At 39.3% G+C, this 22,110-nt stretch overlaps 1 protein-coding gene and 1 long non-coding RNA gene across 3 annotated transcripts; one reads left to right on the forward strand and one right to left on the reverse strand.

The window, feature by feature from the left end:
• Nucleotides 1–286: 286 nt before the first annotated feature.
• Nucleotides 287–2,680, reverse strand: LOC145073249 (transcription factor bHLH62-like). 2 transcript variants are annotated; one of them, XM_079019804.1, is made up of 7 exons: nucleotides 1,744–2,680; nucleotides 1,487–1,660; nucleotides 1,329–1,394; nucleotides 1,178–1,246; nucleotides 1,030–1,107; nucleotides 754–933; nucleotides 287–650 (listed from the first exon to the last, which is right to left on the reverse strand). In XM_079019804.1, the coding sequence occupies exons 1-7, from the start codon at nucleotides 2,557–2,559 to the stop codon at nucleotides 639–641; spliced, it is 1,395 nt and encodes a 464-aa protein (XP_078875930.1). In that variant the 5' UTR covers nucleotides 2,560–2,680; the 3' UTR covers nucleotides 287–638. The 2 variants fall into 2 exon arrangements, with proteins under 2 accessions (XP_078875930.1, XP_078875929.1); XM_079019803.1 differs by having other exon boundaries at nucleotides 287–666.
• Nucleotides 2,453–2,894, forward strand: LOC145073251 (uncharacterized). Its single transcript, XR_013691302.1, has 2 exons — nucleotides 2,453–2,563; nucleotides 2,676–2,894. It is a non-coding gene; the product is annotated as an uncharacterized LOC145073251 (long non-coding RNA).
• Nucleotides 2,895–22,110: the final 19,216 nt, after the last annotated feature.

The following is a 22,110-nucleotide window of genomic DNA, read 5'->3' on the forward strand; positions in this document are numbered from 1 at the left end:
TATATATATATATATATATATATATATATATATCTTGTATGTAATTATGAGTTGCATTTTCATTGAACAAAAGAGGTCCCAAATGTTATGTGACTATATGGCAAATCAAATATTCTTTCGTCAAGACATATAAGATATTTAACCAATTATTATACTTAGTACTATCATTTAGCTAGATATTATGTATATTTCATAACAGATTGTATCAAAGCTTTGTAATATTGCATGACTACACGTCTATACATATATGAAGCTAGAAGTATAAACTTTGGTTAAAACTTAAAAGTTGCTTGAAATTATTTACTTTTAATTTCTCTCTATTTAACACTATATATTACATATCGAACTTTTGAACCTTCAACTCCACATAATCTCTATAATACAATGCATTTTACAAAAAATAAATGAAATGAAATGCTAGAAAATATTATACTTAAAAGTAGATCAATTAGCAAAATACAGGTTTAATTATTTTAATCCGAACTAAAAGTACTCTCTTTTGTATTTACACGGCCTCATCATGCCATCAATCGACCAATGGCTGCAAACGCGTTTGGATCATGGTCAGAGCTCAATTTTCATTTCCGATGTCTGATCATGATCACGATTGTCTCTGTAACCCATCTTGACAATATTATTTAGATCATCTCCTTCAAATTCAACGAACTGAATCAAAAAGGTTGGATCGTGGATTGTTATTTTAAGAGTGATGTTAACGTAAAGTTATGATTTTTCTTTTTGTAAATTACTTACTTGTGAGAAAGTTTGGTTGAAACCATGAACAATGGAGGTGGACAATGGGTCCACAGAAGATTGAGTGATAGCAGTAGACCCAACAAAAAGTACTTGTTGTGGGTTTTGTTGATAGAACTCTGACGTGGATGTTTCCATTGGGTATAATTGTTGAGATAAATTCCTATGTGATTGACTCATCTGCAAATTTGAGAACATACCCACAAAAGGAAATCAAATTTCGTAGAGTTTAAGAGGAGAGAAGCGTTGGGTTTTAGAGAGAGAAAGTTGACTAACATGAACATCTTTGCAAAGTTGACTATTCATGTCAAAATCTTGCCTTGGATTCACTGTTGCTAGTTTCATGGACAGAAACTGAAGAACCACAATCATTTTGATGGTAATCGGTGGATTTATTTACAAGAATCTGAAATTATCGACTTACCTCAACTTGACCTTGTAGTGATTGAACGTAATTGATGATTTCATCGAGCATGAGTGCTTTTCCGGTGACCTAAGAACACGATTTCGCATTTCGATCAGCACCCTGATCATAATGCCATCAATTTCGAGTTGGAAGTTTACAAATTTGATACCTTATTGCAACCTGGAACAAGATCTTGAAGAAGCTTCATTCTTTCACTTATCTTCTCTCTCCTGACCTGTAAAAAACATGATCATGGTGGAATTCAAGATCTTGAATTTGGAAGAAAAAAAAAGGTGTAATTATTGTTGATTTCAGATAGAGGCTTACTCTTTCTGCTAGGCTATGGCTATCTGTAGCTTGACCTCTTCTTGCTCTAACATGAATATAATCTTTATAATCTTTTGGTGGCTCGGGAAGCTTTGGATTCTTCTCTGTTTCAACGTTTGTATCCTCCTCTGTTTTCTTCTGTCTCTTCAAATTCGAATCATCGCTGCCTTCTTCCTAAAACACAAAAGTTTCGAAACATTGGTGAATTTGGAACATAAGTTGTTGATTATAGCTGAATTTTGTTTGATTCTTGTTACCTTTACAACGGATGATGCAATTTCTTTAGCTTTGCCTTTTGAAGATGCAGCTTTTCTCTTTCTTGAGTTTGAATCGTCCGGATTTCTCAATCCAATTTGCATTTGCTCGGAAACAGAGGATTCTTCATTTGAATTGGATTTATATTCACAACCCAACCCGTTTGCCATGTGGGTTTCAGCCATATTCTTGTTTTCTCGAATCGCCATGGCAGATCCATCCATTTTCAGGGAAGGGCTACTGTAAACACGAGGCATTCTGGCATTTCTCATTAATGGTGAAACGCTAGATCTAAATTGCAAATCAGGGTTGCTTGAATTTAACCCTGATTGAGAAGTTCTGCCATTGAAACTACGACTACCAAAAGAAGAAAACTTCGCCGCCCTCTCCGCGAAACCAGGATCCGCTGTTAGTGATGGAAATCCAGAACCGAGAGGAATTGAATCTCGCAAATTGAGTTGGTTTTCTTTCCCAAAATGGTCAACGGCTGGCCAATCAAACTTGCGTGGTGGTGAATTCAATGGCGCTGCTGCTGCCGGAGCCATGGCGGCCGGAGAAACCTCACCATCACCATTGCAAATGCTACCCAATTTCCCGATAAGTTCACGAACGGCGAAAGTATCGTTTGGAGCCACTGAATTGGAAACAGGTGAGGAGACCATTGAGCTAAAAGCAGACTCAAAATTGTTGAATCTACCAAGTGACGATTGCGCCGGCGGGCAATTCATCTCCGGCGCCGATGCCATCAACTTCCATGATGGCATTTGAGTCTGCGGTTCGAAGTGGAGTCCAGCGTTGAGAAAGAAATCTCTATCCATAACGGTAAAAAAACAACTTTAAATCGATGCTTTTTGAATCTTTTTGCAGTAAAATTGGATGTATAACCAGATGAGAAAATAGATTAAAACTGTATTGAATTATGAAAAATATGCAGTGGAATTCGTAATATAGTTGGATTGGAATGAATCTCGAAGATGATGGATGGATGCTTCAAGTGTAGAAGATGGGAAATGATTAGACGTAGGGGTGGAGTGAGAGAGATTAGTGGTGGTTTGATGCAAAGAAAAGCAACAGGAAGGAAAGCAGAACAGAGAGAGAGAGAGAGAGAGAGAGAGAGAGAGAGAGAGAGTAGTACGAAGGTGATGAAGTTAAATAGATTATAGCATCAAGACCAAGTATAATTTATAAGTAGACTTGCACTATTTGGTACGTAATCATATATCAAAAACTTAATTTACAAATATATAAAAAAAATGAAAAAAAAAACATTATAAATTTGACAAAATATAACACGTATAATGATATATTATTAGCTTCTTCTATCAGAAAAGAATTATAGAATTGAGTTCAAATAACAACCTATCTTTTCAGAAAATGAGAACTACTCTTTCTTGTGTCGATAAATTCATGTGACCAATTAGATAGGATTTTCATCGCTTCATAGTTATTTCGATACGTATTCCTACTATTTGTTAAAAATAAAAATCTCAATTTATTTTAATCGTAAGAATCAAGCTTGGTCATCGACAATTGCTTACACCATACGGTATACTAAGCTCGAGACCTTTCGTATACGTGGCCATGAATCACGATCGTGCACACCGTCCTTATGTGTTGTGGTCGTTGCGTTTCGTGATGGCTACGGCGAGAGTGGACGATCAATCGGAAGATGTTGCCCAATTCAACCGTCCAATTTTTAAGTTATTTATTTATTTTTACAAACTCAACACCTATATAAACATAATACATCAAAATTTGCACTCACCTTTCATCAAATTTTACAATTTCATTCTTTAAAACAAAAAAACATGGATTTTTTTTTAAAAATTTTGACTCGGTTGATAATGAAAAAATCAATCTTCGAGAAGAGGTCAGCGGAGTATTTATACCAACTTAACATGAACGAAAATTAGTTTTATTTTATGTTTGTTTGTTTTCAATTGTAGGTTATTTAAGTAATAAAGTTTTTAATATTAATGTAATGTTTCTTTATATCGAATGAAAACTAGTTAAAAAAATCTATGTTTTATCTTTAATTATAAAGATGTATTTTTATTGTATTTTTGAATTAAAAAAATGATGTGAAGTGGAGTGGTAATGGTGGGTATTCCATAAGTTTAGTGATAGTTAATGGTGATGATGTGACATGGCCTTAGTGAACGGATCGGCCAAGTTCCCAACGGTGCAACTCTATAAACGCTAATGTATTTGTTCCGAACACCCTTGTGAATATAATGATATTTCCTAAGTTGTGTTTGCGTGGCCGACTTTTTAGCCAAAATGATTGCACCATGGGTGACACAAAAGATCTAAATGTGATTATAAATGTTGGGAACCACATCAGGATATATGATGAACTTATTCATCAAAATAGCCTCCTTTATAGCTTTATTTGATGCAATATATTTTGCCTCCATTGTCGAGTCAGCTTTGCATATTTTCTAAGTACTTATATTTAGGGCTTTGTAGCTTAGGTTATACTTACCCAAATCAGTTGATTCTTAAGCCTAGCATTTAGTCAGGATAAACAAGAATATACATAAAGAAGAATCAGCCCAATACAAGTTGTTATAAGAATATACAATAAGAAGAATTAGCCTAATACGAGTTGATATGAGAGTGTTTCAAATACTTATCTTTATGGCTATGTAACTTAGGCTACACTTATCCAAATCTGTTGATTATTGAGCTTAACATTTAGCTAAGATCGATAAGAAGATGCGGGAAGAAGAATAAGCCCAATCTGAATTCATGTAAGAGAAATCAACCATTTTTTTGAATACCCTCGTCACTTACTAGTGAGTTTGAAAGCTTAGGAACACCACTCATTCCTCTTCCCCCAATTGACAATTGTATATGTGACATCCTCATTTTCACGGCCTAAAAAGACCTTTTCTTGGTGCTTATTTTAAAAAGAGTATTCTTTATATTGCAGAATTTATCCCAAAAAGTATTTTTGATGAAATGTTTTTCATTGATTATAAAAAAAACTTGGCATGTCATAACTGATACAAGAAACATAAGCATAAACATAGTCATTGCAGGCCTTACGTCATATTATACAATGGCCTACATCTCCTCGAATCTTTCATCAGATCCAAACATCACTTATCCATATACTTTTTGTATTGCTACCTGTGATACAAAGAAATTGAATGGGTCAGGCTTGGGAGCCTGATGAGCACATAAGGTTTTTAGCCAACAATAATATAATTAATTTGTTATAATTATGTCTTTCACATCGAACAAATAACCCGATTATCCATTCCGGTTATTCTCATTCCCTGGTCCTAAACCAATGATCTTAAGGGATCTATCCTAAAGGATCTTTAAGTAAATAATACTGCCTCGGGGATTCCTTAGCAATATGTACGAATAAGACAACTATGGGGTGAACATAGTACCCTCATGAATAGATCATTCATTTGTATGTGGTTCCTTAACATCTACAGATCGGAGATATGGCCATGTGTAGTTCAGTAACACCTACAGGTCATAAACCTGTCCGCGTACGACCCATCAATGCCAATAGGTCGTAGACCTGTCCATAAAACAATTTAGTAACATCTACAGGTGGTAAGCATGCCCATGTATGATCAATTTACAGCTACAAGTTGTATACTTGTCCGTGTATGGCTTATAAACATCTACAGGTTGCAAGCATGTCCATGTTTGACCCCACTTGTCTAGAATAGTTTGTGGTCATCATCAATACCCTACTACGTGACTACATTTATAGTGTAGTAGTACTAAAAAAATCCTGGCCTCTCATCATTATTTTATGTAACACCCGTTTTCTAGAATGGGTTGGTTTAGGGAATTAAGGATTAAAAAGCTTGGTTTTTAGGGAAAACCCGGTGTCACGATTTGACCATAAGAACGTCACGACATGATTATGGTCGCGTCGTGAGGATGAATGCAACCCAAGTCCATGATCTTTTAGGGTTTCCTTCGTATTTAAGCCTTTAAACTTGGAATTAGGGTTTCATTTCCAGCCTCCATCACATCCCTTCACTCTTCAAAAACCCTAATCTTCCATTTTTGATATTTGAGTTCCATTTTTGGGTGGTTTGAATCCTTGAAGAAGAAGATAAGACATTTGGTGCATCATTTTGGGCTGCTTTAGGACTCTTGTAACACCTTAATTTCATGCCTTTTTAGCTCAAGCTTTTAGATCTAGTATTTGGCTCACTTTTCTTGTCATTTATGGAAGTTTAGTGATGGGATCTCATAAAGTTGGCAACTTTATGAGTTCCCAAGACTCCTTTGCTACCATTTGTCCCATATATGGAATATTAATGAAATTTGGGTTTCATGCATGAGATTAGAGCTCATTTTCCCTTCATTTTAACCTAACTTGTCTTTGGGACATGCATGTCTAAAAATCTATGATTTTTATGGTATTCTGAGATAGGGAGGCATTCTAGAAGGTTTGCTTGCATGGATTAAAGGATTAAGAGCTTAAGGCTCTAGTCTGTCTAGAGTATTCGTCATGACGTGACAATTTGGTCGTCATGACGTGACACTTTGGTCGTCACGACGTGACGAGGGTCTGATCTGTGATTATTTTGTCTTTAATGTGCCACAGCGTGACCAATGAGTGGTCACGATGTGGCGACCGGCTGAATGATTTTTGGAGTGTTGACTTTGACTGTGTAACGTCTAGATCCTAGTATCTATTTTAAATCAAATTATTCATTTTTGCAAGGGGAATCGACGAGTTGGAGGTCCAAACTGGTCGAGTAGGAATGGAATTTGGACGTGGGACTTGAAGTCTACTCGACTAGTTTAGAGCCTCAACTCGACGTGTAGGGCTGCAAGAGTGAAACCCTAATTTTCAGGGTTTTGCACCCTATTTAAACACCTTAACCTCCAAAGGATGGCCTCATTTGCAGCTTCCATCACCCCAAACCCTAGCGACGAAACCCTAATCCACTTTTGAGTGTTCTTGTGCCATTTTGGGTGTTCTTTGTGAAGTTGAAGAAGAGGATCCTTGAAGAAAGAGCAAGGGCCTGAAGGAGGAGAGTAGATCCAGAAGTTGAGCTCCATTTCTGGCACAATAGAGGTAAATAGCTCCTAACTTGTCCATTGTGTGCTTACCTCTCTTCATCTCCACTTTTGTTAAGTCTTTGGTCCAAGTAGCTTAATCCTTGGGGAATGGACGTCCCAAGTGATTTACCTTTCAGATTTGGTGTCTAGAAGGGGTTTCATGGCATAAAGGTGCGAACTTTATGACCATGGAAGCCCCATGCCAGCTTTAAGGGGTTATTTGGGCATTTTAAGCCCCAAAAGGCCATGCATGAAAGGAAAGTCTAAGACTTCATGTGTTCATTTTGTGTCTAGGACCTAGATCTCAGTATTATGTCTTATGGACCAAGATCTAAGTCTTAAAGAACTAGGGTTTGAGTTAAACCCATTAAGAAGGACTATTAATGGGTAAAGTTGGAAACTTTACCCTTAAAAGGGCATTTCCAGTATGTAGATGAAGTATGGAACTTAGATATGAAGAGTAGGGGCTTAATCCTTTAAGATGGCCCAAACAGACTGATGAACTCGGCGACTCCAGAGAAGGACTCGACAAGTTGTTTCGTTTTGTCCTGATTTTGTACAAGGAAGAACTCGACGAGTCTGCGAAGGGACTCGACGAGTTGACACGCCAAATCACGACTATGAGTAGCCAGGGAACTCGGCGAGTCAGGAGGATGACTCGACAGGTTGGATCATGATTTCAGGATTTTTGATGTATAGAACTTGGCGAGTTGAGTCAACCCAGGACGTTGACTTTGACCAGAATCTTGACTTTGACTAGGGGTAAAATTGTCATTTTACCCTAAGAAGAATTATCAGATTTTGACTATGTTTTATTGTGATAATGATATTCGGGGAGACGTTGGAGCAACCGTCAGAGATTCCTCACGCAAGATTTCACAGTTAGCTTACGAGGTGAGTTTTCCTCAAGTAGGAACGTGTTAAAGGCACCAATATCGGCCCGTTTATGTATGATAGTGTATGCCAAACTTAGGTCCGATGTCGGGGTTAGCCCGATGTAGTTTATATGTTTCCGGATTTCGGTCCGATGCCAGGGAGAGCCCGAGGAATGTTTGTATGCTTGATGTCTTCATTATTCTTGCATGTGTATGTTTTTATGTCCGGGCTTCGGTCCGATGTCAGGGAAAGCCCGATGAATGTTTAGTTTATATGTTATGTGTTATATGTTCCAGGCTCCAGTCCGATGTCGGGTCAAGCCCGAGGAATGTTTATATGTTTATGTTATGTGTTTATGTTATCTACTTTGTTGATATGTTATATGTATACCGGACTTCGGTCCAATGCCGGGCAGGGCCCGATGCCGAATTCGTCCGATGTCGGGTGTGGCCCGATGTAGTGGGCAAGGCCTAATGTATGTTTTTATGTGATTATGTGTATGGTATATGGTAGTTTGGGGAGACTCACTAAGCTTCGTGCTTACATTTTTCAGTTTTGGTTTCAGGTACTTCCGCTAGTAAGGGGAAGAGCTCGGGATGACTGCATGGCACACACCACAGCTTTTAGCCTGGGAGGATTCACTCTGATGTTTTGACATATGATTTTGATATATTGACAGATGTTATGATATTTTTAAGATACACGATTTATGACTTTTATATGATGAATGATACTTATGGTTTTTATTAATGAATTAAAATGAAAATTTTGGACAGTATTATTGGGATGTTTCAAGTTGGTATCAGAGCCTTGGATTGAGGGATTTGGGCACACTCTCGGGTGTGTCTGAACTCAAACTAATGAATTGGTATGAAAAGTTTCTAAATAAAATCATTTTTATAAAAAGAACCTTGAAAAGAGAAAATAATTTTGAAAAGAAAAAAGGGGTGTGGTGCATGCAATCAGCCGAGCTCAAGCAAGTACTCCCAAATTACCCATATAAGTTTATGTTATGATATGCTTATGAGAACTGCTTGCTAGATTAGGGCTAAGGATCTAGGAAGGATGCATTATGTGACTGTTATATGTATCTCATCTTTATGAACTGCATGCTAGAACATATTAGTCAGTGATATGATGGCCTGATTAGGATATACTTGATTATGTGTGCTCAATGCTCGAATGCTGCTTGCTTTGTGATTTTAGGAGTTCTATCTATCTCTAACTAACTAGTAAACGAATATGTTAAGTTACATATTGCAGGGACTAAATAATTTCAGAAGGTTAGGTTTAGCTCTATTTTGCAACTCTCGTTTGAGTCTAACCGTTGTAGGGTAGGACCTCTCATTCGAAGAATTATCTAGTCTTAGTGATATGTAATGATATTCGTGAGCTAGTTAGGGGAGAAATCAGGGTCTTCTCATGCAGTTGATGGTGGAGAATGGGTTGGTGTTACCCTAGGGCAAGCCTAGGATGAGATTAGCGTGAGAACAGTAATAGCAATAGAAGGGATTTGGTGAAGTCAAGGCAGTTCTTGAGGAAAATACTGATAGATATGGAAGGTAGTATGGGCCCGTACTACTGAAAGCAAAGGATCCGTAATCGAATCAAGGAAGGCTGAGATGAATCCAGGGAACTTGTAGTATATGTGATCCCTCGAGATATGATGAGTATTATGATGTTTGTTATGGTGTACTTTTAGAATGGTAACGCTACGCACTAGACCAGTCGACACTTCGGGAGCTGGAGATGGATCAGGCTCGGGCTCTGGAGTCGGGTAGCTCGATGAGCAGACAAGAGAGTTCATTTAGTCTGAGACCACGTGCAGTATTTAAGACTAGACTCATGTGATCTTCGGTACAATCAAGGAGGGCATCATAGAGCTTTTGGATGAGAGACTGAGTGCATTCTACACTGAGGTGGCGGCTATGATGGGGTTGCGCACACTGACATTCAGGGAGTTCCGAGCTTACGGAGCTCCAGACTATCATGGGGCTCGGGATCCCATTGCTAGCAACAAATGGTTGGTTGATGTCGCCAATACATTCCGTACGAGCTGATGTCCCAAGGGGAATAAGGTCCGACTTGCGTCCTATCTTCTGAAGGACTGAGCGCATGACTAGTGGGAGGAGATCGGACATGCCATTGGTGATAATGAAGCTCTTGATACTATGACTTGGAGTGACTTTTGTTAGATTAGTGTCTAAGCCCGTAACTATATTTGGTAAGTACTTGACCCGGCTGTGCATGGTCCTTTTGGGTTGCTTTCACCATAGCAACTTGACAGGGTAATTTATAAAGAGAGAGAGAGAAGATATTATGGTTTATTAATATATTATAAGAATAATATATTAAAGGAGAAATAATATTATTTGATTAATATTAGTCATAGATTAATTAGGAATTAATTTGGTGACTAAAAGAGATTAATTGAATAAAGGGACTTAAACTGTCAATTGTTTGATAGTTGTAATTTGGGCTGGGAAACCTAATGGACTAAGGGGTGAACGAAATTATGATGGGAGTCCATCATATTTTCATCCATGGCCTTATTCCAGAAGGTTCCATGGGCTGCTTAGTGTTTAAGCTATCCATTAGGGTTTTTGACTGAAACCCTAGCTACTCACAGTATAAAGAGATCCCCTAGGTTACAGAAATCGGCCACTTGCTTTCCCTAGAACCCTAGAGCCGATTTGTGTGCCTCCTCTCTCTCTCTTTCAAATACTACCCTCTTGCTAGTTGGTGTTTATAATCCATTAGAGGAGTGAAAATTGTGACTCTAAGCTCAAAGGACAACAAGATTCAAGCTTCCAAGAAAGAGCTAATCATCTAGATCTCTTTTAGATTGTAAATTTCGAATTCTATATCATAGATATATGATTTGAAAGTCTTGGATGAAAGCATGTTCATTATAGAAACCTATATCCAAGCATTAGGGTTTATATGTGCACATAGGAATGTTCTTATGGCTCAAACCCATCAGTGGTATCAAAGCCTTGATTGGCTTCTCTTGAATTTGATGCTTTGTGATTTGATTCTTGCTTTTAAAATTGTTTTTGTGCTTACTTCCTGATGAACTCAACGTGTTCCATGAGGAACTCGACGAGTTCCAATGTGGACTCGACGAGTTTAGCCGTCAGATAGAAATATTTTCGGGATTTATTGCTGTTTTGCTTAAGGATACTTCCCTAAATCATTTTGGTTCAATAAAATCTGAATTTTATTATCTTTTTGTCAATATCCTTAACAAAACAAAAGAGAATTGCCAATTATTTGAATGATAAATACCTTATTTGATAATAATTGATTATTTGAATTTATTTAGTGAATTATCTTAATCTTGATTAGGTCAAATCTAGATAATCATTAAATTAATTGTTTAATTTAAAATTATTTGCTATTTGATCCTTATGTTTCGAAAAGTTCAAAACTTGTCCTCAAGTTTTGAAATTTAATTTTATGATTAAAATGTTTATCTTGAACTATTTAAATTTCAAACCCTAGAATTTTACAAGTTTAAAATTCAACCTTACACTTTATGATATTATAAGATTAATATATATATATATATATATATATATATATATATATATATATATATATATATATATATATATATATATATATAACTTAAATGCTAGTCTTACCGTTAGTAGGCATCATTCACGAAGTCAATCTATAAGGGGGGTATAAGGTTATGGGTGTCCACTCTCACCCACCACTTCCTTGATTGGTGGAGGGTCGTTAGCCGAACGGGTAGGATAGGGCAACCCCTTCTCAATAATAAGTACAATGAGTCTATATAAAGTAACTAAACATTTTTACAAAAAAAATCCAAATCTTAGTTGCTTTAGGAAAAGTGAATTGATGCAATTCCATGAAATTACACTCTGTACCCCTGCTAAGAAGTTAGTGGAGCGTGTGTGGTTAACCGGAACACTAATTGGTTCTAAGCAAAGGTGGAAAAGGGTGACTCATTGTTTGTCATAGTTTGATGGAGTTGTGTGTTTAACCGGAACATCGAATAGGTGAATGTAACAATAAGGGCACCGTGTACATTTGCATGGTTATTCACACCCGCTTTGTAATCCTCGGCATCCCAGTCATAAACTTGAGGGGCATATTGAGATTGAAACATGCCACTGAAAAGTTCAATGAATCTTAAAGGAACCTAGAAGTTTTCAATACATTTAAAACTTAATCTTCCTTTTGTTTTTCATGATGGAGAATTAGTGAATCGTCATTCACTTACCTTTAAATTATTTGCATGTTAGATTAAGTCATCCCTTTTCTAATATATAATTAATGTTGTTGGATCTGTAAAGTCGTAAAAATTTAAAACAATTTTTCGCATTTTCCAAACACATTTTTACAACTCATTCATTCATAAAATGTCATAGAATCATGTCTTTGTTTCACAAAACATCTCCCAAGATCGAAATACATAAAATCCCATCTATGTGTACGAATCAAGCCGGCGCCTTTCCGCGGTCATCACTCGTACCTGAAACACATAACACGTAACACTGTAAGCATAAGCTTAGTGAGTTCCCCAAAAGAGCACTCTAACATATATTAGCCACTCGAGGCTATAACTCTGTTGACCCTCTGGTCAATGTGTCTCAGTGGGACCCTCCAGCCCCAACTCTCTGTGGGCCCTCTGGCCCTAACTCTATGGACCCGAAGGTCCTAACTCTATGGACCCACTGGTCCTACTTTGTAAACTCTGAATCATGCATATCACATACAATAAATCACAACACATAAATAACATGCAAATACACTAGCACATAACTATAAAATACATTGTCACATAACTATGTTACCACACTAGGTAAAGTATAGTGAGAAGACTCACCTCAGGCGTCTCGGTAAATCTCTGATTCGGAAGAAATATTGCCTAGTCTCCGCCTATTCACATAAAGTAAATACTCTTATCAATATAACTCTCGAAACTTGACTCAACCTGCCATTGGCACTCTTAGAAGGGTAAAAGACTATTTTACCCCCCTCTTGACACAAGTACTCCATTGTTGACCAAACCCCTAAAGTCAATAAAAGTCAATGGTCACACTTTGACCCTACTCGCCGAGGGCACCCTGGTGACTCGGCGAGTTCACACATGTTCTCTAACACTTGTCCCGCTTGGCACGCCGAGTCCCTCCCTATGCTCGACGATTCATGCCAGACATGAATCGCAGGGCCACCCCGACTCAACTCGCTGAGTCTCAAGAACAACTCAGTGAGTACCGCCTTGAACTCCAGTCCTCTAACCCCCTTCTGACTCACTGAGTCATTTCCCAACTCGGCAAGTCTACTCACTGAGCAATTTACGTGAAACCCTAGCCCTACTCGCCGAGTCCCAAGAACAACTCAGCAAGTTCATGCCATGCACAAACTCTACTGGCCTCCTGAGGTTAGATCTGTTTCCCTAAACCCTAGATCTGGCCTTCCCAAGCATGAATGTCACGTAAAGTCCGAAACTTGATGCTTTTATAACAACAACAAGGCATCAAAAGGAGATTTAGTCCCAAAAATGGCAACCTAAGTCCAATAACCCCAAACTGATCCATAAAGCTCCAAGGGTTAAGGTCTCTGGACCTCTTTGAGTCCAGATGCAAGGCACAAACTCGAAGAGGGACCATTTGCTCCACGTAATCACTCTCCAAAGGGGTTAGAAAACCCTAACTCTAATGATCAACACCAAAACTGAAGGAGGTTCGAACTAATACCTCAAAATGAAGTCTCTGAACTCTGGAACTGCTAGAATCGCACCTCCTCTTGCTCTTGGTCACCTTCTTCTTGCTAAACCAAAGGTACAAGGATCAAAAGTGACTTCTTCTTCCTCACAACGATTTGGCTCACTTAGGGTTCTCTCAAGGGACTGGTAGCCGCAATGGGAGGCTATAAGTGCCCTTAAATAGGCTCCAAACCCGGGGGATTAGGGTTTCATTAAACAGCATGGACTCGCCGAGTCCATAAATGGACTCGCCAAGTTCGGACGTGAACCCGGATGAACATCCGCGACCCTACTCGGCGAGTCTTGGCTCCAACTCACCGAGTTCCTCCGCAAACTCCAAAATAATTAAATAAAAATAATATACCTGGAAATCCGGATGTTACAGGATCCTAGCCCTAATTTCTCATTTTGGGTGTTTAATTAGGGATTCATTTCTAATCAAACTTTGTTCTTTTCTATTTCAGATGTCGAACTCAAACAACAACGCTTCAGGCTCCACCTCATCCGACTCGTTCTCATTCATGAACTTATGTGGGAGAGTGATCTTTGCGGGTCAAATTTCAATGATTGGATCCGCAACATCCGAATGGTCATTCGTTACGAGGACAAAGAGTATGTCCTTGATAAGGAGCTGAAGGAGGTAAACATCAACACTGCTACTCCCGAAGAAATCGCTGGCTTCGAGGCCCATGAGCACGATGCCACGAAAGTCCATTGCATCATGCTGTCGACTATGACTGGCGAACTACAAAAGTCCTATGAGCACTACTATCCCTATGAGATGCATCAAGACTTGGTAGACCGGTATCACCAAAGCGCGAGGCAAGAAAGGTATGAGATCATCACTTCGATGATCACTACCAAAATGGGTAGTGGAGAGTCCCTTACTGCTCATCTGCAAAAGATGCATAGATATGTTGATCGACTGCTGAAGTTGAATGTTAACTTTGATGAAGAGCTGGCAATTGGTATTATCCTTCACTCCTTGCCCCCCTGTTACAACCAGTTTCGCATGACCTACCATATGAACAAGGAAGAGCTAACCTTGATCAAGCTTCAAGGATTGCTTAGGACTACTGAGAGCAATCTCAAGGACAAGTTTGTTGCATCAACTCCCACTCCAACCGCTGCTCCTGTTTTGGCCATTGGGCAAGGGAGGGGCAAGAAGATGAAGGCTCCTTCAAAGAGCTACCACAAGGGAAAATCCCAATATGGTACCTCTTCTAGTGGAACCAAAGTTGGTTTTGCTAAGCCCAACTCTAACCCGAAGGAGGCAGAGTGCCACCACTACCATAAGATAGGGCACTGGAAGAGAAGCTGCCCGGAATATCTTCAAGGCATCAAGGATGGGAAGATCAAGCCATCTTTCGCAGGTATTTACACAATTAAATCTAATGATTCATCACATGCTATTTCTTGGGTTCTTGATACAGGATGTGGTTTTCACATATGTTCTGATTTGCATGGACTAAGAAGAGATAGGGATGTGGAGCGTGGAAGAATAAATCTAATCATGGGGAACAGAAGATCGCCGCCTGTCACCAAGATTGGAGTGTATTCTCTAGTGCTTTGTAATGGATTAGGATTAGATTTAAATAATTGTTGCTATTCACCAGATATGGCAAGAAACATCATTTCATTTCATGGTTTGTTTAGACAAGGATTTAGATATTCATTTGATAATGAGAAAGGTTCTATTTATGCTTATCTAAATGGTGTTTTATATTTCGAAGCATTGACTTGTAATGGAATTTATGAAATTGTTATGGTTGTAGATAACCTAGGAAATGATGTGTTGTGTGTGGATTCTTCCAATAGTATGGATAAATCATGCTTGTGGCATAGTCATCTTGTACATGTCAACAAGAAACGCATAGCCCAACTCCAAAAGGATGGAAAGTTGGAGTCATTAGACCTTAGGGACGATGACGTGTGCGATTCTTGTTTACTTGGAAAGATGACCAAGTCACCCTTCACTGGAATTTCTGAAAGGGGTGAGGGTCTATTGGATCTCATACACACCAATGTGTGTGGGCCCTTTAGATCAACTACAAGGGATGCGAACCGCTTCTACGTGACTTTTACCGACGGTTATAGCAGATATGGGTATATCTACTTAATCAAGCACAAGTCAGAAACCTTAGAAAAGTTCAAAAAGTTTAAACAAGAAGTGGAGAATCAATTGGGCAGGAAAATCAAGATGCTTCGATCCGATCGAGGAGGAGAGTACCTAAGTCTTGAATTCCACGACTATCTTAAGGAATGCGGAATAGTTTCACAATTGACGCCACGTAGGACACTGCAGTTGAACGGTGTAGCTGAGAGGCGTAATCGAACCTTGTTGGACATGGTTCGTTCCATGATGAGTCGTGCTTCACTACCTATCTCATTTTGGGGGTACGCCTTAGAGACTGCCACCCATATCTTTAAATTAGTCCCTACGAAGAAGGTTGCCAAAACACCTCACGAAATATGGACAGGGAAGGCTCCCTCGTTGGCACATATAAAGGTTTGGGGTTGTGAGGCTTTCATAAGACGAGAGACTCACGACAAGCTCGAAACCCGTAGTGAGCGGTGTATTTTCATCGGCTACCCACAGAAATCCTTTGGATATCTCTTCTATAGACCAAGTGACAATGTTATCTTCGTTGAGAGGAGAGGAGTTTTCCGAGAGCGAGAACTCATAAGCCAAGGAGATAGTGGGAGGCAAATCGATCTTGAAGAGATTCAAGAGTCGAGCGATGAAGGAACCTCTAACGCTGGCACTCAACCCGGGGAGGAAACTCCGATTGAACCAATTGACAAGACCTTACCTCTTATACGTTCCGAAAGAGTTAGGGTTCAACCCCAATTTTGTGGTTTTCATATTACTATGGAAGGGGATACGTTCATTAGTGATAGTACACTAGTGAATTTGGACGAAACTAACAGCTATAAGGAAGCCATGGCAGGCCCAGAGTCTGCAAAATGGAAAGAGGCAATGGACAACGAGATTAAGGCCATGTATGACAAACAAGTTTGGAATTTGGTTGACCATGTGCCCGGATGTAAGACGGTCGAGTGTAAATGGATCTTCAAGAAGAAGACCGACGTGGATGGGAATGTGCACACATATATGGCGCGATTGGTTACGAAGGGTTTCACTCAAACTCCCAGAGTTGAATATGATGAAACCTTCTCGCCATTTGCTAAAATAAAGTCTATTAGCATGATGCTGGCCATTGCTGCATTTCATGATTATGAAATATGGCAAATGGATGTCAAAACCGTTTTTCTTAATGGGAAGTTGGCTGAGGATGTTTACATGGCTCAGCCAGAGGGTTTCGTTAATGCGAAGCATCCCAATAGAGTGTGCAAGCTTGAGAAGTCCATTTATGGACTTAAGCAAGCGTCTCGCAGATGGAATCTTTGCTTCGATGAGAAAGTCAAAGAGTTTGGGTTTATACGAAGCGAAGATGAATCATGTGTATATGTCAAATCCAGTGGAAAAGTTCCAAGCAAGAAACAGTAGTTGATTCAACGTGTGAATCAGAGTATATTGCAGTGAGCGAAGCGTCAAAGGAGGCGATATGGTTGAAGAACTTCATTGGAGACCTTGGAGTTGTGCCTTCCATAAAGGAGCCCATGGAAATTTTCTATGATAATGAAGGAGCGGTTGCCTTGACCAAGGAACCGAGGGATCATGGTAGATCTTGACATATCGACAGAAAATATCACTTTATTCGACATCGGGTAGAAGAAGGACTTCTCGTAGTGAAGAGGGTATCGTCAGAGGAAAACCCAACAGATCTGCTTACGAAGGGACTGAGTAGGGTTAAGCACTTGCAGCACGCTAGGAGCATTGGGCTCAAGGATGATATTAGTTTAGATTAGATAGTTTAGAAACGTGTAATAGATAAATGTAATTGACATTTGATGATTAAATAAAGGAGTATTATTTATAAGTAAAGTTATTGTCTTATGTTAATTGTTTAACTATTGTTTCACTTTGCATGTTTTGACTTCCTGAATAATTGAGTTATTCAAGAATAATCGAATTATTCGAACGGTCCACAGTCGTTCATATGTTGGAAGTAAGTATGAATGAAGACTGTCATGAATAGGTGTGTAGATTGTCTAAAAGGTATTAGACATAGCAAAGGTTTGCTACAACGTTCATGAGTGCTTATGAACAAGTTTTGATCATTGGAATAAACCCGCGCTTGCTGGAATCACTTCATGGAATTTATCACGAGTGATCGCAAGATGATAATATCATATGGTCTTAAAACCTAGATATATGGTTTATGGTTTGCTGATTGGTTGTACATTGATAATGCGAAAACGCATCAGTAACTTGATGTCATAAAACGCATTCTTGTGTATGATTTGATTAGTGAATGGTAAATGCATATAAGTCGAAGTTTATCTGTTCCTTTTATCCTAAGAGGGTAAAAGCAATATTAAGGCCCCTCGATGATTTGGTTTGACTTATGTGTCGGGCCCGGTCAGTACTGAATTGATGTGTTCAATTAAGTTCTATGTCAAATGAATCTGAGATCGAGAAACAAACTGTTGGCCAATAAGTATGACTATGTTCCATGTAATTGTCCCCACGATATCTAGAACATAGGACAATACGATCCCTTATCTAAAGGACAGGTTACTGATAAGATCAAAGTTCGACAACGTCTTTGAGAGCTACGATTTCTAATCGGAATATGCTTACATTATAGTTACTAGACTTATCCAAGTGGCAGACTGTTGGATTAGTGTCTAAGCCCGTAACTATATTTGGTAAGTACTTGACCCAGTTGTGCATGGTCCTTTTGGGTTGCCTTCACCACAGCAACTTGACAGGGTAATTTATCGAGTGAGAGAAGATATTATGGTTTATTAATATATTATAAGAATAATATATTAAAGGAGAAATAATATTATTTGATTAATATTAGTCATAGATTAATTAGGAATTAATTTGGTGACTAAAAGAGATTAATTGAATAAAAAGACTTAAACTGTCAATTGTTTGATAGTTGTATTTTGGGTTGGGAAACCTAATGGACTAAGGGGTGAACGAAATTATGATGGGAGTCCATCATATTTTCGTCCATGGCCTTTTTCCAGAAGGTTCCATGGGCTGCTTAATGTTTAAGCTATCTATTAGGGTTTTTGACCGAAACCCTAGCTGCTCACAGTATAAATAGATCCCCTAGGTTACAGAAATCGGGCACTTGCTTTCCCTAGAACCCTAGAGCCGATTTGTGTGCCTCTTCTCTCTCTCAAATACTACCGTCTTGCTAGTTGGTGTTTGTAAGCCATTAGGGGAGTGACAATTGTGATTCTAAGCTCAAAGGACAACAAGATTCAAGCTTCCAAGAAAGAGGTAATCATTTAGATCTCTTTTAGATTGTAAATTTCAAATTCTATATCACAGATCTAGGTTTTGCAAGTCTTGGATGAAAGCGTTTTCTATGAATAAACCTAGATCCAAACATTAGGTTCTGTATGTGCACATAGGAATGTTCTTATGGCTCAAACCCATCAACTTTTCGGCTAGGTTCATGGTCAAGTTTGCACCTGTGATTGAGGTGCAACAACTTGCCAGGGAGTTCCAGGATCTCCAGCAAACGAATGAGATGGTGACCGAAATCACCGCTATGTTCAGGGAGAGGGCCCTTCTCGTTCCGCAGTATGTGGCAGACGAGGGGATGAAAAGGGCCTAATATCATGAGATGCTGCGGAGTGATATCTGCCAGTTTGTTAGCCGATCTAGCTACAAGACGTTGGAGGATATGATTGCTAGGGATAGAGAGAGAGAGAGAGAGAGAGAGAGAGAGAGAGAGTTGGATTTGGAGATGGGGAAGAAAAGGAAACTCAAGGGGGTTCAGTCAGGGAGTTTGGGCAAGAAGCCTCATGTATTAGACCACAACCCTAGGATCCAGCAGGGTCGCAGCCATTGTGGAAAATGTGGCAAGTTGCACGAGGGGACGTGCAAGGCAGGGAGTTCAGGATGCCTCAAGTGCAGGCGAACTGGTCATGTGAGCAGAGATCGCACAACTACTACTACCACCACCACAATATAAGATCTGACTTGCTTTCAGTGCAATCAGAGGGGACACAAGCAGTCCTAGTACCCGAGTTTAGCAGAGGCAGAACAGGTGGCAACACCCACTCCTGCTACGTTGAGGTTACAGACGGCCGTCAGGGATGGACAGAAGCGCCTGTGGCGAAGAGCAGGGCTTTTCAGTTAACAACAGAGGAGGCACGTGCAACTCCTGATGTGGTGATGGGTATGTGTCTTCTCCTTATCTTTTTATTTATGTTGATTATTGCTTATGTTTATGTGTTTCATTATAGGATCATTCTTAGTGAACAATATATCAGCTCGGGTATTGTTTGATTCGTGGGCTACCCGGTCTTTTGTGTCGCTCGCACTTAGCATGCGATTTGCTGGAGCTCCGGGGGAGCTAGACTGTCCACTGGATATAGAGATAGTCAATGATAGGATCGTTCGGGTTACGGGGGTGCATCGGGGATGTACACTACAGTTTTTTGACGAGCAGTTTTTCATGAATTTGTTCCCCATTCCCCTGCCAGGGAATAAGGTTATAGTTGGTATGGAGTGGTTGAGTGTAACGCCCGTAGATTCGGGCTAGTCAATTTAGAGACAATGAGCATCAAAAATGAGTTTTTTATGGAATATTATTTAGAAGGATTAATCTTAACCAAGTTGTAGTATATGTTACAAGGGTTTTTTACATATAAAGAACGCCAAAATCCGAATTATAACGAAGAAGTTATGGTCCGTCGAAGTTTTACGGCAAAACCGGCACGACACCAGGAGACGTAAATAGTGAATTTACGATAGGAGACTTTTTAGCCTTAGTGATCTTAAAAAAAATTTTAGTATAAGTTAAACCGAGAACATACAAAAAAAAAAGAACGCCCAAATCTAACTTCGTATGAGGAAGTTATGAATTTTCTAAGATTTGGCTTAGCAGTGTACGGATCGAAACTCGAATTTTAGTTCGAGCGGTTTTTGGCTTATGCGACCTAAATTAGAGTTGAAGATATCATTAATAGGAACTCAACGGTAGAAAGACAGACGAAAACAGAGTCCATATGAAGGAGTTATGATTTTTTCGCGGTCATTTAACAGCCTAATCTCCTCCTAGAGTTAAATTTAAGATCAGTCAAGAATTAGCCTACAGAGTTTAAATGAAAGTTGTAGATTATGATCCCGCCTACACGTGGATATAAATAACGTCGAAAACGGAGCTCGTATGTGAGAGTTATGATTTTTCTAAGTCGGGAGGGTGTTGTGCGAGTTTGGGTGACGTGGCGCGATCATAGCCGTTGCTTTCTCCCCAAGAAAAGCCATCAGATGATGACACATGACACTAACTTGGCGATTTAGTGACCCAACTCGGCGAGTCCAGCTGCCTGGCAGCCTATAAATAGAAGTGTCGGGTTTCCTCATTATTCACACCATTCCAACCTCTTTTCTCTCTCTAAACTCTCTCTCTCTCTTGCCCCTAACCCCCCCCCCCCAAGCCTAGGTAAACCTCCTAGCACCCGAAGGAAAACCCGAGGCTCCCAAAGCCTCGGGAAAAGAGCCTTTCGGCTCGGGAACGCTGCTCCGGCGAAGCCCGGTTTTCGTGAAAACCCGCTGTAAGTGAGCTACGCCTAACCTATCTTTAGTATAGCTTATGTTTCACTATAGTAATGTTATTAGGAACTTATAATGAGTATTTGGGCTATTATTACGAGTTATATGAGTGTTGTTATAATATCTTGTTAACCACTCGCGGTACGTGGAATCTGGTTTGGAGGGCCGCTTGGGTTGCTGGATTCAGAAGTGCTATATGCCAAAATGATCTTGTCCTCCGGTGTTCCATGTCTGGCCCCTGTCTGTACATAGTGGGTGAAGAGTATTGTTTAACGCTTATATAATAGTAATAATAGCTAGACTTTTAATTAGTCTCGTCAAACATTAGACTAAACTCTAGTGGTAATGATACTAGGTTTTGTCCGAGGGAAATTGTTTTAACAGTAACAAAGTGTTGTTAGAGTGCCGAGTCACCACCTTATCAGGTGAGTGCATAGTTACTTTCATCTTAGACATATATATGAAGTATTTTATATAAATAACGTGCTATGTGTGCATATAACCTGTATACTTGTTATTTATGCTGGATGAACGATTTTATACACGTTTTAAATGATTTAAATTGTATATGTATTTTATATCTACGAATATGTTGGGTAAAACATGGGTAGATGAACGAGGAGGCATGAAAGGGGATATAAGTAAACATTGGTGACTATGAGACTTAGTTCCTAGACCCTGGCGACTATGAGACTTAGTGCCTAAGCCCTGGCGACTATGCGACGTAGTGCCTGTTGTATAAACCCTGGCGACTATGAGACTTAGTGCCTAAATCCTGGCGACTATGCGACGTAGTGCTTGTTGTATAAACCCTGACGACTATGTGACTTAGTGCCTAAACCCTGGCGACTATGTGACTTAGTGCCTGTTGAGTAAACCCTAGCAACGATGGATTTTTTTGCCGATTCCTTAGGATGATCCTTAAGAATGAATGAACGAGGAATAACTAATTCTTAGGGTAGATCCTTAAGAGTAAAGAAGATAATGGGGACAGGTAATTGTGTTGATTGTTTGATGTTTAAACATAATAATTATATTATTGTGGGTTGAAAA

The sequence above is a fragment of the Lactuca serriola genome, chromosome 9, assembly GCF_051521515.1.
Source record: "Lactuca serriola cultivar US96UC23 chromosome 9, Lser_US96UC23_V15, whole genome shotgun sequence".
In the NCBI taxonomy this organism is placed as follows: Eukaryota; Viridiplantae; Streptophyta; class Magnoliopsida; order Asterales; family Asteraceae; genus Lactuca; species Lactuca serriola.